This window comes from Podarcis erhardii (genome assembly GCF_964252035.2).
Source record: "Podarcis erhardii genome assembly, chromosome: 6".
Classification (NCBI taxonomy): domain Eukaryota; kingdom Metazoa; phylum Chordata; class Lepidosauria; order Squamata; family Lacertidae; genus Podarcis; species Podarcis erhardii.
In genome coordinates, this window is record NC_138510.1 from 41163147 (window position 1) to 41180190 (window position 17044).

General features: G+C 43.5%; 2 protein-coding genes across 2 annotated transcripts; one reads left to right on the forward strand and one right to left on the reverse strand.

The window, feature by feature from the left end:
* Positions 1 to 284: 284 nt before the first annotated feature.
* On the forward strand, positions 285 to 3353 carry AVPR1B (arginine vasopressin receptor 1B). The gene is made up of 2 exons (XM_081865347.1): positions 285 to 1296; positions 2734 to 3353. Exons 1-2 carry the CDS (start codon positions 324 to 326, stop codon positions 3054 to 3056), a joined length of 1296 nt encoding a protein of 431 aa, XP_081721473.1. The 5' UTR covers positions 285 to 323; the 3' UTR covers positions 3057 to 3353.
* Positions 3354 to 6419: 3066 nt separating this feature from the next.
* LOC309344195 (uncharacterized protein) lies at positions 6420 to 16539 on the reverse strand. The gene is made up of 6 exons (XM_081866449.1): positions 16385 to 16539; positions 12370 to 12444; positions 10438 to 10538; positions 8200 to 8386; positions 7404 to 7440; positions 6420 to 6697 (listed from the first exon to the last, which is right to left on the reverse strand). The coding sequence occupies exons 2-6, from the start codon at positions 12378 to 12380 to the stop codon at positions 6551 to 6553; spliced, it is 483 nt and encodes a 160-aa protein (XP_081722575.1). The 5' UTR covers positions 12381 to 12444; positions 16385 to 16539; the 3' UTR covers positions 6420 to 6550.
* Between the last annotated feature and the right edge of the window lie 505 nt (positions 16540 to 17044).

Here is a 17044-nt window from a genome sequence, read left to right on the forward strand (position 1 = left end):
AGGGAAATGAAAACTGAACAAGATATATTGTAAACAATTCATATTCATAAAAAAGATTTGCAGCTTTCCAGGTAAATTAGAAAAGGGGATTTAAGACAAATTATATTGTTAGCTGAATCTGACTCACCTCGTGATGATAAATAGCCAGGCCAAATATTAAGGGGAGAGGGAAAAGTTAAAAGAAAGATGGAAAATTAATCTGGCTTCTACAGATCTACAGTCATGAGGAGGGTGCTATTAATCTAACTACCTGATCTCTCAGAGAGTCTCATATTGCAGAACTTACTTTTGGGAAATCACAGCACTTCTTTGAATCCTAGTCAATGGGGAAGAATAGCACTGACCGTAGCAGCTTTGTGAACAGATCTTTTCTGGAGAGCACCAGACTCTTTGAGCCAAAGGATGGAGACGGCAACCAGACTATCCTCCACACCCGAGACGAAGAACTCGCCAAGGCTGAGATTGGGGTCCTGGCAGCCATCCTGGTGGTGACCCTGGTGGGGAACCTGGGCGTCCTTCTGGCCATGTACCGGCTAAGGAAGAAGATGAGCCGCATGCACCTTTTCATCCTGCACCTGGGCCTGACCGACCTCGGGGTGGCGCTCTTCCAGGTCCTCCCACAAATGATCTGGGAGGTGACCTATCGCTTCCAGGGGCCGGATCCTCTTTGCAAGGCTGTCAAGTACCTGCAGGTGCTCAGCATGTTTGCCTCCACCTACATGCTCATTGCTATGACGCTGGACCGCTATATGGCGGTGTGCCACCCGCTGCGCACCCTGCAGCAGCCCAGCTGCCAGGCTTACCAGATGATTGGGGTCACTTGGCTGCTCAGCTGCCTGCTCAGCTTGCCTCAGATCTTCATCTTCTCTCTCAGAGAGGTGCAGCAAGGCTCTGGTGTGCTGGACTGCTGGGCAGAATTCAAGTATCCCTGGGGGGCTAAAGCCTACATTACGTGGATGACCTTGTGTGTTTTCGTGCTGCCGGTGGCCATCCTCACCGTCTGCTACAGCCTCATTTGCCACAAGATCTGCAAGAACCTTCGAGGGAAGACGCAGAGCTGCGGTCCTAGTCCTGCCCCTTCGACTGCGGCTGCTGCTATTTCTTATACAGCCACCGTTCAGAAGGGAGCAGAGTGCCAGTCTGGCTCCCGGGTCAGCAGCGTGCGCACCATCTCGAGGGCAAAGATCCGCACTGTGAAGATGACCTTTGTCATAGTGCTGGCCTACGTCGCTTGCTGGGCTCCCTTCTTCAGCATGCAGATGTGGTCGGTGTGGGACAGGAATGCCCCGAATGACGGTGAGTGTCTTTGAGGAGGAAAGAGAAAGGGTCAGGATTCAAAATCTCACCCTGCTTCCTACATCACAGTCAGTGCAAGCTCTGGACCTTAGTCAGGCCTCCATGTGGTGATCAAGTATAGCTTTTTCTTTCATATCCATCCCACGGCGGTGGGGAAGTGCTCTTCTGATTAGATGAGTAAAACCACCCAGAAGAAAACAGATTTAATGCAACACTCACAAATAGGTATACAGTACGGACACACTTCAGTGACTCCCTGTCTCTCGCAGCAAATGCACACCAGCTCCTGATTTGCACATGCAACCTGGGAGAAGGAAATCTATCATTCATTCACTCACTCACTCACTCACATCAGGCAATAAATGTTTTCCCCGACACACACCTACCTACATCTCACCCACCAGCATAGTAAGATGCAATGTCTAGGCTGATCTCTGTCACAAACAGACATTTACAACTTGTACTGTATTCTAGTAGCAACTGCATTGCTCTGCATCTCCATCTAGCTTTCATTAAGGCAACACGGAAACGACTGTTTTCTAAAAGATTTGTGTGTGGTGGGAGAGAGGAGGTGGTTTTGCCTGTACATTATTATTTTCACTACGGTTACAAGATACATCTGCAATTATGGTTTTGAAGTAAAATAATAACATCACACGCTGTTGAAAAACTGGTTGCTAGAACAGAAATGCAGATGTGTGAACTTATAAGCCATCATGATTGTAGGATATACCGTCATGGTGTTTAATTTCCCTATTTTGAGTTCTTTACAGAACATGGAATCAAATTATGCTTGGATTTGTTACCTAGATAAAGATTATATAGATGTTCAAATAATACTTTTTTTTTTTTAAGCAAGCAAGAGAGAGAATCATTAAAAGAACTGAGCACGAGAGCATCATCCCTTGCCTGGAGGATTTAAAATGAATCCCAAACAGTGTGGTCAACTAATCAATAGCTGAGGGTTGGTAGATAGTGGAGTCATTAGAGTGCTGGGTTTAGACTCTCAAAGACCTGAGTTCTAATCCTCCTTCAGGCACAGTCTATCCTATTTTACACATTGCATGTTGGCTCCTATGTATGTGTTGAGAATCAAAGCCAGTTCCAACTACCTGCCGCATATTACCTGTAGAATACCAGCAGTGTGCAAATGTCACACCCACACCTTCAGTATAATCCTTCCCTATGCAGGCACAGTGATTTCTGAATAGGACTTAACAGAGCCCTGTATCTTACTCAGTTTCAAGCCACACTCGCACACCCCTCTCTATCCTCTACGCAGACAATTAAGAGGCATCTTTCACATTTAAGGACACCATTATTGCACGCAATTGTATTTTACATGTCTACATCTGCCAGAGACATACCACACATTTTTTATTTGCATGGAGTTGGTGGGGGGTAAATTAACTGCCATTGTTTCCCTCTCCATTTCAGAGTCCAGCAATGCAACTTACACCATCACCATGTTACTCGCCAGCCTCAGCAGCTGCTGCAACCCCTGGATTTACATGTTCTTCAGCGGACATCTTGTTCATGATATCATGCACTTTTTCTCCTGCTGTGGGAACCTTCACTCCAACCTCAAGAGGCAATTCTCCAATGGCAGCCTCTGCAGTCGGAAAACCACTATCTTGACTCACAGCCCACAGAGCACCCTGATTGCGGCTGGTGCTGGTGTTCAGATGCAACTGGAGAGCTTGAAAGATTTCTACCAGCCCTATGAGGAGGACACAGTGACTGAATCAAGGGAGCTCTAGAGTATAAGCTTGGGCCACTGTATGGTAGTTACTCTGTGACAGGAGCTCCGAATGGTAATGGAGAGCAGGGGAACTTGGTGGTCTTATTGTGTATGGGATTTAAGTCTATTTTTCCACAAGAGCTTTGTTCTGCAGAAACTTGAGAGTTGGCAAAGAATACCTGCATCCCATTTATACTTATGTGTAATATATTGTGGACTTCTAGGTAGTCCCTGTGAGAACACAGTTCTGAGCCAGATAGATCTCTGGTCAGATCCAGCAAGGATCTCCTTATGTTCTTACCTGTCACTTTGGCTTTTCTATCAGATCTGAGCCATTTCTTTCTCGAGAATGCTGGTTGCAAACAAGCTGCTCAGTGGTAAGCTGATACCTTTCTGTGCTCCAGCTATGGCTGCATACACAGTATGGCACATTTGAAACACATCCCCCCCAAAGAATTCTGGGTGCTGTAGTTGACCCCTCACAAAGTTACAATCCCAAGCAATCCTACAGTGGCCAGAATTCTGTGAGGAAGGAAATAAGTTTCGAATGTGCTTTAGGCTGAAGGTGTTCAGCCTAGATGTGTGCAAAGTACCCACCGGTGGAACAAATGGTTTTGTACAGGACACAAATCCAGTTGTAACACCTCCAAGTCCCAGCCCCTCCCTCACTCCCTCACTGCTGCTTTCTCCCCCACCTCCCTAGTAACAGCAAGCATGACTCTTATTGCCCTCCACAACAGCAGGAGAAAAGAGTAGGCAGAAATAAAAATAAAAATGCTTGACCACTAGAGAGGTGGCATTGCTCTTGAACTGCTGCTCCGCCCACATTCCACAATCTATATAATTGGAAGACGGAAAAGTGAGGTGAAAGTGACAGCCATACTTTGAACGCCACATCAGCCTCACCATCAGTCAGAATCATGTGGTGTAAAAATTCATGTTCTTTCTAAGCGGGGACAAACCAAGGTTTTGAGCTCCCCTAGAAGAATTCAAACTAAGCCTTAATGTAATAATTCATAATTATGGAGTTAAATATTGCATCCAGTTATTTTGGGTTGGAGCTAAGACTCCATCCTGTAGCTTGCTATTGTGGTTACTTTCATTTTCCTATGTTGTTGTTGCGTTGACCTGTTCATCAATAAACAACCTCTTGTTCTGGGCTTACAAAGTGAGTAAACTTGACTTATATTAAATAAATAAGAACTTAACACATTTTAACAGTATTTTCTCACAGAACAATTAGAAGTGTTTATGGACATTCCAGCTATTACAGCTTCTCAGTCAATTTGTGTCAATGGCTTCACTGCCTCAAGCACAAAGCAATACTATAAGGATTGACTTTAAATACTATACAAAACACCTACCGGTAAGTCCATACCCCTTCCCCAGCCTTTGCTGTCCCACGTGTAATGAAATACCACTTTACCCTAGCATACATGGTTTATTTTATTTTATTTTTTTCAGAAAAAGGGGAGGGGGGTACAATGCAAGAGAGACCAAAGCTTTTTACTTTATGACAATATATTTCTATCAAGCTTTATATGTCATGTTATAATAGTTTATGAAGAAAGGCCATTTTTTGGCAATGCATTTTTATTTGGGGGGGGGGCAATTGCAGAGCTGTCACTCCTTCTGTACATTGCATTGACTAGCTTTTCAATCTTGGCTACATTTTAGGATTGAGGAAATGAATGTAAGCTGTAGGTTTTTACAGTATCTGCCCTGGACTGGCTTTTCAGAGATTATTAAATTCATTATAAATTGCAGCTGTTTGGAATCTATTCAATTAAATCAGATTAAAAAGATTAAATAAAATTAATCGTGGATTTAAATCCAATTCAAGTTTCACTATTCCTAACACAGTTATAACAATGTAGCATCCAATAAGTATAAGCTATCCATCAGCCCTGCCATGAAGCATATGGAGCAGATCTGCAAAAGGATATTACACTTCCAATATTTGCAATATGTTTCTGAAAACATCTCACTAAGCTTCGTGGGTGGCAGATGCCATCTAAATAGTCATTTATACTGTGTCTCTCCAAGCAAGAAACTTAATGGTATCCTTTTTGCCAGATAGCATACATGACATGTTTAAATGAAGGCTAAGGTTTCTGACTATGAAGCCAGCTTCAGCAGGCTGGAATGAGATTTTTTAGGCTAGCCATCACAGACAATTCCTTTGCCCTGCCATGGGTATCACTCCCAAAGTAAAAGACGGAGATGCAAGAGGTTTGAAGGATAGTGCTGACCCATTCGGTTTCAAACAGAATATTGTATTTTGGAGTTGACTTCCCCATTGACATTGCAAAAAGCACAAACAACATACATTTAAAGCACATGACTTCCCTCAAAATCGTAACCCTGTGAAGGGAAAATTACAGTTACCGAGATTCTTTGGGGAAGTGTGTATGGTGTATGGTGTGTACACAGCCAAAATTATTTGGGAAGGCCTGGCTTGTATTTGGGAACAGCTTAAGCACCAAATGAAAATGAAGGTGGAATTTCCTTTTTACAGAGAGCAAGACTCCCCGTAGGAATACAACACAAATAGCAAAGGGTCAAGCTTTTGATTTCCCAAACTAAAATATGAAACTACAATACTACAATACACACAGATCCTCTGTGTTGTTTACAGACAGAATTAAAGATATAAAAATAGGGAGTTTTGGTCATTATTTTTACTCATTTTAAAGAAATAGAAATGTCACTTTTTATTTGACGTCTACTTTGCAATTTTCTCTTTTATATATCTGCCAGAAAAGATTTCACTTCGTGCATCTGATGAAATGCATAGCTGTCAAGTGTCCCTTATTTGAAAGGAAAGTCCCTTATTCCAGCGCCATGTCCCGCTGCTGTCCCTTGTTGATGGATGTCCCTTAAATGTCCCTTAAATGATGTCCCTTAAATTTCAAAGGAAGCAGCTCCTCTCCCTCCCTCCCTGCCAGCCAGGGAGGAGGGAGGCTCCAACTGTGTTGCTTGGCTGTGTTGCTCACCCAATAATAAGTCTAAGAACGACTGAGGGGGTGGAGCTTGCTTGCCTTGTGTGTGGCTAGTTAATGCCAGCTGAGGGGGTTTTTGAATGCTGGACGCCATTTTGTTGCATGTGCTGCTGCAAACTTTGCAGTGCAAAGCCAGGCTGGGGAGCCATCTTAAGTTGAAGCTGCATAGACCTTGTGGTGCATGTGATTCAGATTCTATTCAGTTGAACCTCTGGTTACAAAGTTGGTTGGACAGTGTTCTCGAAGCTACCAGCATGAGTTTGACCAGACTGCAGGAGGACAGGAAGACTGGAGTGCCTGGAACAGGTGAGGCTGCAGGTCCCTTATTTTGGCTGCTGGTCCCTTATTTTCAAATCTGTAAGTTGACAGCTATGGATGAAACGGGCTTGAGTTCACAAAAGCTTATGCCTTCATCTGTACTGAAGAAGGCAATGCATGAACAGCTGGTCCTACTTAGGTCCGAATGAGAAGCAAGGGGGCAAGAGCGTGATCAGAAACCAGCTTTTCTTTCCTAGGGAGACACATTCTCATAGTGTCTGTGATCGCTTAGATCTTCATTGCTTCTTCCCGAGCTGGTGCCATTCATGGGATCTTGGAACACAATGGTTGTATAATTGATTTCATCTGACCCGGAATGCTGAAGTACAGGTAAAGCATGCTGAAATTCAAACATACAGGGTAATAGTCAATTGCGGGTCAAGAATACCAACATACAGTCACTCTGTACCACTGTGTGATTATGCCAATCCCCTGTATTATGCAAGAGCTGGTATAGCATAGTGATGACTAGACCATTAGAGAACTGTAAGGATTAAGAATGTAAGATGTTAGTAGCACAAGCCATCATGGCAAAGAAGTACTGTCTTTTGTCTCTTCTGAATCATCTAACATGCAGCTTCCTTGGATGAATCTAGCTTCTAGGACTGAGAAAGACATAGGCCCACAATGACTCCCTCTTTAGATCTTTTCAGACGACTTCGCCATTTGTTCCGCCAGCTAGTGAAGTGACTCCCTTTGAGGTATACAATAACATTTCGATTATCTCCACTTTGACTACCTCGATCTCCTGATTGTATATTCACAGTATACATCAGAGCCTGTACCATCTGATGTAATCAATAGTCTTGTTTATATGAATATTTTGGGATGTCCTCTAATACTGTATATTGTTTCATTTTACTACATCTCTGAAAGATAAATAAAATCTTAACCATTATTTTTAAGAATAAAGGAATGATTTGTTGCGAAATATCCTTGCAATTTGCACAAAAAGCCTCTAAGTCATGATAGACTAACTTAAGATTAGCATCAGCATAGCAATCGTTGCAATTCAGATGAGATGTAGCTGAAGGAAACGCCATTACCTTTCTAGCAAGAGAGCACAGTGAGCTTTCTGAGCTGCTACCTATGACAAAGAAAAAACATTATTGCCATAACAGTTTAAGTATTTGAGATAGGCAGAAGGGAGATTGGATTTGAAAGCAGAGACAGAAACAGCTATGCTATGGGTGGGATTCAACATTTATAGGGGAGGTGTTTGACTTGCATACTGTGAAACAAGATGAGAGTGAATTTCATGCATAGATGTGGGGCAAATGAAGAACAACCAACTCCCTCCGTCCACAGGTGAATGAAGGGTGGTTTTAGAGATTTTAAATAAATGCAATATACTTCCTGATGAATGTCCTTAGGATCTATAAGATTCTAGGCTGCTTGCCAAGCTTTGTCTAAGTTTCAGAGTTTCAGAGATCCCTACTTCTGATACCTTCTGACCAGAGAAAGGGTTTTTGTGGTTCCTAGCAAATCAGATCACCCTGGCCCCAAGAGATCTTATAACCTTTGGATCCCATCCCAAAGTTTATTAAGCAATTCAGCTTTCGTCTGAAGGACCATAGGAACTATCTACAGCTACCAGCATCTGACTGTGGCTAGCGATATTAATTGATTTTGTATTTTAGCACCTGGCACACCTGACAACGTATGTTGGTGGTATCTGTGAGTTCTTGGAAAGGGATGGGTCTGGCAGAGCAAGCTTTAGCTGAAAAAATAACACGTTAGAGAAGGAAATGCTTTTTGGTCAGTGTGTATACATCTTGCCATTTCAGACAAGGGGACAACTGTTGATTGTCACACTGGAAGATTCTTTTCCAAGCTGAGGACTTGCCTGCCACAAAACTGTCTATTTGAAAATGTGGCCCTTGTCCCTGCTGGGCTTGGCTTGGGTTTCTTGGCCACGGAGAGGGCAATTCCAGCTGAGAGGATGGCATATTCCCAGCTAAGGCATTGTTGGGCTTCTTTGCTCTGAACCCAGGCTGTCTTCTTCCATGGTGTTTATAGGCATATTGCTCTGAAACAGAGAGTGCAGTCCTAGTTAGGATAATGCTCCAATAAGAAACTACACTCCTCAGAGGCTTCTACACTCCTCAGAGGCTTCTGCTCCCATCTCACCATGGCACACACATGGTCAGGGTCAGCATCAGACCCATCACTGATCTCATGAGTTTGCCCCTGGACCCCTTGCAGTTACAAGCAATGGGGGAGATATGGTCTCCTCTGCTAGACCAGGTCAGGACAATCGGAAGCAGTGCTACTAGTGAGAACTATTGAATGAAACCTCACTAAGGGCATCTCACCCACCCCATTGCTTTCAGTGGAGCTACTCTGAACAGAACTCAAATCTGGATCCAACATATAAGGCCTTATAGCCCCAAACCAACTCTAGTCTATTGTGCATATGGGATCAGCACTGTGTACAGTTCAAGGTCATCAGCATAAAACAAAGCAGCTACAACAATTTAAACAAGTTCAGACAAGCATAAAATCGTGCCAGGGAGAATTTGGTGCAAAGACTAAAGCACCTAGTGGGCTGCAACAGAAAAGTGTGGGAGAATGAGGTGGTCTTCTCCTGGTGCCTAAAATATCGTAGTGTGGGTGCCAGGCAAGCCTCTCTGGGGAAAGCATTCCTAAGTGGGACCCTCTCCTTGGTAACCACCTGCCTCAGGTGAACCTGTACAGTGGTGCCTTGCAAGACGAAATTAATCCGTTCCGCGAGTCCCTTTGTCTTGCGTTTTTTTCGTCTTGCGAAGCACGGCTATTAGCGGCTTAGCGGCTTAGCGGCTATTAGCGGCTTAGCGGCTTAGCGGCTATTAACGGCTTAGCGGCTTAGCGGCTATTAACGGCTTAGCGGCTTAGCGGCTATTAACGGCTTAGCGGCTTTAAGAAAAAGGAAACAAACTTGCAAGAACTCGCAAGACGTTTCGTCTTGCGAGCAAGCCCATAGGGAAATTAGTCTTGCGGAACTACTCAAAAAACGGAAAACTCTTTCGTCTTGCACGTTTTTCGTCTTGCAAGGCATTCGTCTTGCGAGGTACCACTGTATAGGTGAACCTGTACAAGGATTTCTAAAAGAGATATCTAGGGCAGGGTGTCAGTGGTGGGTTGGGTTAGAGGCAGAAGTGGATGGGGACTGTTTCCTCTGCACAGTAGACTACATTCCACACAAATCAGAGTTTTCTGTTCATCCATCCTCCCATTCTTAAGATTCCTTACCTGCTTCCATTACCATAGTAAAGGTAAAGGCACCCCTGACCATTAGGTCCAGTCGTGGCCGACTCTGGGGTTGCGGCGCTCATCTCGCTTTATTGGCCGAGGGAGCCAGCATACAGCTTCCGGGTCATGTGGCCAGCATGACTAAGCTGCTTCTGGCGAACCAGAGCAGCACATGGAAATGCCGTTTACCTTCCCGCTGGAGCGGTACCTATTTATCTACTTGCACTTTGATGTGCTTTCAAATTGCTGGGTTGGCAGGAGCAGGGACCGAACAACAGGAGCTCACCCCGTCGCGGGGATTCGAACCGCCGACCTTCTGATCGGCAAGTCCTAGGCTCTGTGGTTTAACCCACAGTGCCACCCACGTCCCTCCATTACCATAAGGTCTTCATAAAATATTCTAGTATAAAAAAAAAGTGTAAAAATAATTTAAAAGAGTTTGACATCCACACAACTCTTTGTTGAGGTGAGCAAGAGATGTTATCACAGTTCAAGGAGACCTTCCAGCCCAGAAAAAGCAGTTGAGGGCAACTGGGCCTGTTGTGGGTCGTGTCCAGGACCACATATGGCCCATGGGCTTCAGGTGCCCCACCCTTAATGTAGGATCATCAGGTTTTCTCTATTCATTCATGGTACAAATCTCTCATATATGAATGGGATGGTGATGATCCAAGAGAACTGCTACATAGGGTGCAGTAAAGTAGCAAATGGACGAATTACAGAAAACTAGTGAAGGGTTGTCATTATGCTAAGCATGACAGCTACATCAAAAGTAAACAGCTCAGGAATGGAATAGAACAGACCAAGGCTGAGCTCATATAAATTAAAACTTGTACAGGACAGTGTTACCTATTTTCCTGCAGAGTTTGGCATAGACTAGTACAACCACAGCAACACAGACTATGGAGGTTACGGTAGATATGACAATGCTTTCCCACAGCTTGGTACATCTAAGAAGAAGAACAGATTGATATTGTTAAGGCTCACAAGGCAGGGTGGTTGATACATAATTGCAGCAAGAACATTGTTTTTTGCGCCTGATCCAAAGTTCCAATGCACATCAGGCATAGAGTTTCATGAATTGACATCTCTATGTATTAGACAGAAGCCCTGCACCATATTTCTCTATAAAGTTCCTATAATTTAACAATTCTCCAGATTTTAAGAAGCAAGATCCCTGTCTTTGAGAAAAGCTGTCTTTTTATACAGCGCAATGCTGGCCCCACTAAGTTTTACAGCAGGAGTGGGGAACCTGTGGTCCTCCAGATGCTACTGAACTACAACTCCTATCATCCCTAAAGCTGGGCATCCTGGCTGGGGCTGATGGGAATTGGAGTCCAATACTATCTGGAGGGCTACCGGTTCCCCTCCCCTGTTTCAGAGAAACCGTGTGGAAGGTGCCATACATTATCATTCTAATGACAAAAAAAACAGGATTGTTTTGAACTACTTTGGAATAATTATACAATTATATATTAGACTTATATTAGACTTACAGTGCATTCCAAACCCAATATCCGCTGGGATAAACAAGTTCAAACTAGGCAGATCTTGAGCTGTTCTGGGGATACACTGCTATTGACTACACAATCCAGCAGAATTGGAGCTATGATGGCTCAGCTGGGGCTCAGCCGATGGAACAGGAGCTGGCAGAATTTACACGAGCAAAAGTCCGCAAAAGGGAGCATTTCAGGAGTGTGGCATGTTCATTGGGACTGGTAGGATAGAAAGCAAGGAGGTTGACAGTAGGTGGCGCCAGAGTCAGTGACAGGCAGGGCAACACTGAGATTAAGAAGGAGGAAGATGACACACAGTGCCAACCCCTGGACTGGTTGAAAGTAAAAAGTCAGGGCAGGTGGGGGCTGGCTAAGGGTGGGTTGAGGTAGGTGGGCCAGTACCCCATTCACCCCAGTTGGCCAGCCTCCACAGCTTACACCTACTGCAAACCTCTTTCAGCTCAGCCATGTGACCTGGCACCCTGGAGGAATTCCCCCTGATCCAAAAGGTGCTGTAAATCAAACTCTGTTTTAAAGGCTTGTTTAAATCTGAACTTATGAAGTGGTTTATCGCTGTTGATCATGGTGTAAGCATAAGACTGACATAACTTAAACACGACATGGGATTCTCCATCTTGAACCTTGCTTGACCTTGGTACAAGCCTGATACCAGCCTCATCTTAGGAAATACTTCACACCTTGTAAAAGTCAACACATGCCAATCAAGTCGCTAACGAAGTCTTTTCAAACTCCTGAATGGATGCCTTCACGTTAATGGTGGTGCAGGAGGCAGACAAAGAGATGGCCAGGTTTGGTTAATGGAGGCTATCCCAGCTTTTTAACTCTTTTGATAAGCAAAACACCACGTAAAAATACATGATAAAGCACAAAAAACATGATAAAAACAAGAACATTTACCCAACTTTGGGAAGGCAACACAAGGAATGGGGGCGGGGAGTCAGATTTGGGCTTTGCTCCCCCCCCCGGGTGACAAGGCAGTGTGTGGCCTGTGGGCTCTGTGTCAAACTGTCTGGCCCAGTTGGTATGAAAAGTTGGACTGCCCTGCACTAGCACAATGGGGATTCCACCCACCCACCCAAATTGGTCTTGGGGCTTAGGAGAAGCACATAGGGGGGAGAAGAGCGGAGATCACAATGTGTGGTGATGTCTGTGCTGACAGAACGATCATAGTAGTGCCACACTGAATTCTACCAAATAGCAAGAGTTATCCAAGAGGATTTCTGTGATGATCTGTGCAATAACTCCTTGACACAAACTAACTTACTCCTCACTCATTCTTTTGGCAAAGTGTCTGGACAAGCCCACAGCTCCTCCTGCAACTGCTGAGTTGCTCAGACTCCTAGCAAGAAAAAGAAGATGCATCAAAACAAACATACGTGCTTGTAGTTAGCTCTGAAATTGATAGAACTAATTCAAACTGTTACACATTGTCCCACTGATGTGCCCTGCCCTTGCTTGTGCCTTTAAGAATATCCACTGGGCCTCCATCATGTCTAAGTGGAGAGGTGACTTTTCTCACTCCCCCAGCCTGGCCATGTCTAGATACACAAGCTAAGGAATGCTCATGGTTTAGCAGGGACCACTTTGAGAGTACCGTATTTTTCTGTGTATAAGACTAGGGTTTTTTACCCCCCAAAATAGGCTTAAAATTGGGGCTGGTCTTATACGGGTAGTACTGAGGGGTGTTTTCTTAATCTGGAGTCCCCAAAAATAGGCGGTGTCTTATACATGGGGGCATCTTATACACAGAAAAATATGGTAATTAAGATTTTGATGGCCCCCATCTTCTTGCCATTGACACACACACCATACAAACCCCAAGAATATGGGAACTGTGGTTTGTTAAGGGTGTTGTAGCTCTGTGAACACTCAGGCATTACATGCATGAGATAGCACTGGTGGAAATTAGCACTAAACGTTCCTTTACATTCTCCCATTCTGCTTTGTTGGCTCCCAGCCTTTGAGAGGACAAAATAGATAATTGCATTTTAAGGAGCATATAATAATTGCCAAACACATTAATAAAAACTGAATATTCATGTACTGAGATAACATTTTGAAACTTCTGAGAGAATCACGAGGGAAATCAATTTGAACTTAAATTATTTTAAGTGATCCTCAGTTAACAGAAAATTTGCTTCCTTTTTCAAGTTATAGTGATGGATACAGTGGCTAGCTAATGCATCTTCATTCATGCTTCATTTATAGAAAAGGCTGACACACATAGAACATGGAATTTTTCAACCTGTCTAAATTCAGTGTTTATTGGACTGGGCCTTCCTCCATTTTCACCCTGATTGAGCCAATCCATCTGTTCACAGTCACCCTGTAATATTAGAGGGCTTTCTCCACTGCAGAATACCCTGATTTATGAGATATTACTGGCACCAATCCTGATTTTCTTTTGATGCCAGATTAAGACCTGGTTGTTTTGTCAGTCATTAGGGATTTTTAATTGTTCAGCATAGTCTGGTAATTTTAAGATTGCTGATGTTACCTAAGGATTTTATCTTTTTTGTTAAAATTGTGTTTTAGATGGAATTATTGTACCCCACCAATATGATACTTTTAATAAATAAAAACAATTAAAAATGATATGTGAAAGAAGGGTTGCTGTTTGATGTGTTGAGTTACAAATCCTAAATGTTAGAATTAGTGAATCAGGGCATCAAACAGAGTAGCTGGGGAAATATTATTATTATTATTATTATTATTATTATTATTACTCTTCTTTCCAAAACCAAAGCACGGAGACTGTGCACCAACAATTTGGCTTGACCAGGATGAAATTATATGTGTGAACAGCAGTAATATTGGAACACGTGAGGCAGTTGGATTTGGGTTCCATGAAGGGAAAGGGAAAGGTTAGATATCTAACTTATTGTGGTATTTGTACTCCCAATCTCTAATTTTAATGTAACTGTTTTAATAAATATATTTATTAACCACTTAATACCAAAATATTCTCCAGGAGGTTTACAAAAGCTAAACCAAAGAGAATATAAAGTAAACAACAGGACCATAAATATATGTCATCTAAAAGACAATCCCCTGTAATAAAAATTTTTAAAAGCAAAAACATAGAAGCACACTTTAAGAGCCAGGGAAAGCCTTTCAGAACAGATGTGTATGCAATTTGAAGTTCATCACAGTTAGTGCTTGCAAATGGGAGAATATTTATGACGGTCAGTGCCCTGCTACTAAGAAAGGATTAAAAATAATCTACCAGTGATGGCATAGTCAGTAAGGTCTTCCCAGAAGATCTTAAGGTTCATTTGTTCTTGCTTGGGAATGTTACATCCCAGTTCAGCCAGGTTTAGCAGAAAGCATCTTGTAGATGAGGTGCTACTCTCAACTGACACTTTCAGCCATCAGGAACCTGATCTTGACCATCCATTGGCCTTATGTATGTTACTGCTTTCTGCTGAACTATACTGGACTTTGAAGCTAATGAGGGAGAATTTTTGTGTGAATAGTGCCCACTGCTATGCATAACTGGTTCTTTCTTGAGTTTGGTCTTTGACTTCTGAACCAAAACTCAGCTTTGACTGCTCTTGGGTTCTGATGTTGTCCCCTAGTGAGGAAGATAAAGGATCTTAGGCAGCTCTGGATGAAGATGAAGATGGGGGAATGGACGCTGTCAGGGAACTGCCATCGGAGCTCAGGGGGGTGGAGAGGCTCTCGGATGCTGGGGAGGGAACCAGCAGGGAAAGAGGGAGAGCTTCCGCTGAGGAAGGAGGGAAGGAGGAGGCGTCGGAGGGAAGGCTCAGGGACGCTTCCAGCGAGACCAGTGGAGAGAGCTCAGGACCTCCCCTTGGGACACCCACTCTGCGCAGAAAGCTGTCGTGCAGGGAATCCAGGCGGAGACTCTCTGTCAAAGAGCTTTTATGTTGGAAAAAGTTTAGGAAACGCCCACTGACGGATTCTGCCAGTGATTAAGACAGCAACGAAGTAAGGGCTGTCCGGGTAGGGAAAGTTTTAGCCAACTACTCAACTTGGAGCGGTTTGGCGCTTACGCACAAGCAACCCCTTATCCCATTACAGACGCATAATTTCTTTTTCTTAATATTTGTCATGACAGCAAAAAAAATTTGTATCCCGAAGAAAACGAAGAGCTTCTTTAATGTGTGATGGCTCATCACAATTTATATGCTGCTATTAATTGTAATGTAATTTTACCATGGCATTTGCTTCCATTTATCAGTGACTATCTCAAGATATCTACAGAACAGAGAGTCTTCCATTTATCACACTGAAAGAATCTTGCTGCCGATGGAAAGGGAGGTTTTGTTTTATTTGATTCGGTTTCAACATTTTGTATGCAATGCTCATTGCAACTTTCCCAACAATTACATTTTTCTCTGGGAGTTTAACTGGTGAGCACCATGCAGCTCCATTGTGGTGCTCTTGCCATTAGTTCTTGCCTTAAATTAGAATTTTAGGGGATCCTCGTCTCAGTGTACATTTTCCATCTTGGCTCCTCAAATGCTTTAGTGCTAATTGTAATTATTATCCAGAATTTTGTTTCTCAAACCCTCACTTCCTGTTCAACTGCATCAGGGTTTCGAAAGCAAAATGAAAACTACTTCTTTATTCTGTACTATTCAGACCACATCTGGAGCACCACATCTAACTGGAATCAATAGCAAATGTTGCCTTTCACCCACAAATTTCACTGCACTGAAAGTGCAAAGCACAATCAACCAAACACATTTCTGCATAAGCCACTTCCAATAGGAGGTTTGTTTTCAACTTGTGTTATCTCCTGGATTTCAGCTGCATTTTGTGATTCGTTACGCATTACATCTTTGTGATGAAGAAATCTGATGTGGAGGATTATTTGGGGTAATACAAAACTTCCCAGGTTCATTAGAGATAGCAAACACCTCTGTTTGAAACCATTGAGAGGTCCTGCCAGCCAGTATAGGCAGGGGATGAGGGACCAGCAGTCCTCCACATGTCGTTGGGCTCCAGCCCCAGTCAGCATGGCCAGTGGATGATGGGAGTTGCAGTTCAGCAACATTTAGAGAGGCATGGGCTCTGCATCCCTGGTATAGTCAATACTGAACGAGATGGACCAATGGTCCAATTTGATATAAAGTAGCTTCCCACATATGTTGTGGGGAGATGGATCAGTACATAGATAAATAAACAGATATGCAATGAAACTGATTACACTTCATATAAAAATGGAAAATATTATACCCAAAGCTGTTGCAGAGAGCATTCACATAGAAATCCATTTCCTTTCCTTTTAGACTCCTTCGGATTCTACTTACCCACTGAGTTAGGCAATCTTCACTCTAGAATACCATTCCCTGCTAGCTGTATCATGAATAATTCCATTTTGTAGTGATTCCTTCCCGCAAGGATCCTTCTGCGGTGGCAGTCATCTGCAATTGATTCATTTCCTACTGCAGTGTGAAAGCTACTATTCTGGCTGATAATGATCGCAGAAATGTGGAAATGTGCAAGAGGAAATTACAAAGACCCCCTATCCAAAGATCAGTCACAGGCAGCTTTGCATAACTGCTTAACGTTAGATCACAAAATGAGATTGGGGGGGACGGGACCACTAGTCATATAAGGAGATATGAAATCTGCCCACCGAGTTCTCAGAAGTTGTCTTGCCTTGAGGAAGAGGCTTCGGTTTTTCTTCCCTATTCTCAGAGCACCTTAGCATTTCAGTGGGTGCAGGGTTTGGATGCTATGCTACGATTGTAGTGGTGAGAGCAGGGGTTGCCAACCTTTCTGAGCCTATGGACACATTTACCAACCAGAGAAATTGTTGTGGGCACCACCCACCCACCCACCCACCCACTGCAAGCTGTTCTAGTAGCTGCAACAGAATGCTAATTTCAGAAGGGGAAGGGAGCGGACCCTTTGGGCACCAAGGAAGGCCTCTGCAGGTCCATGGGGTGCCTTGTTGGCAACCCCTG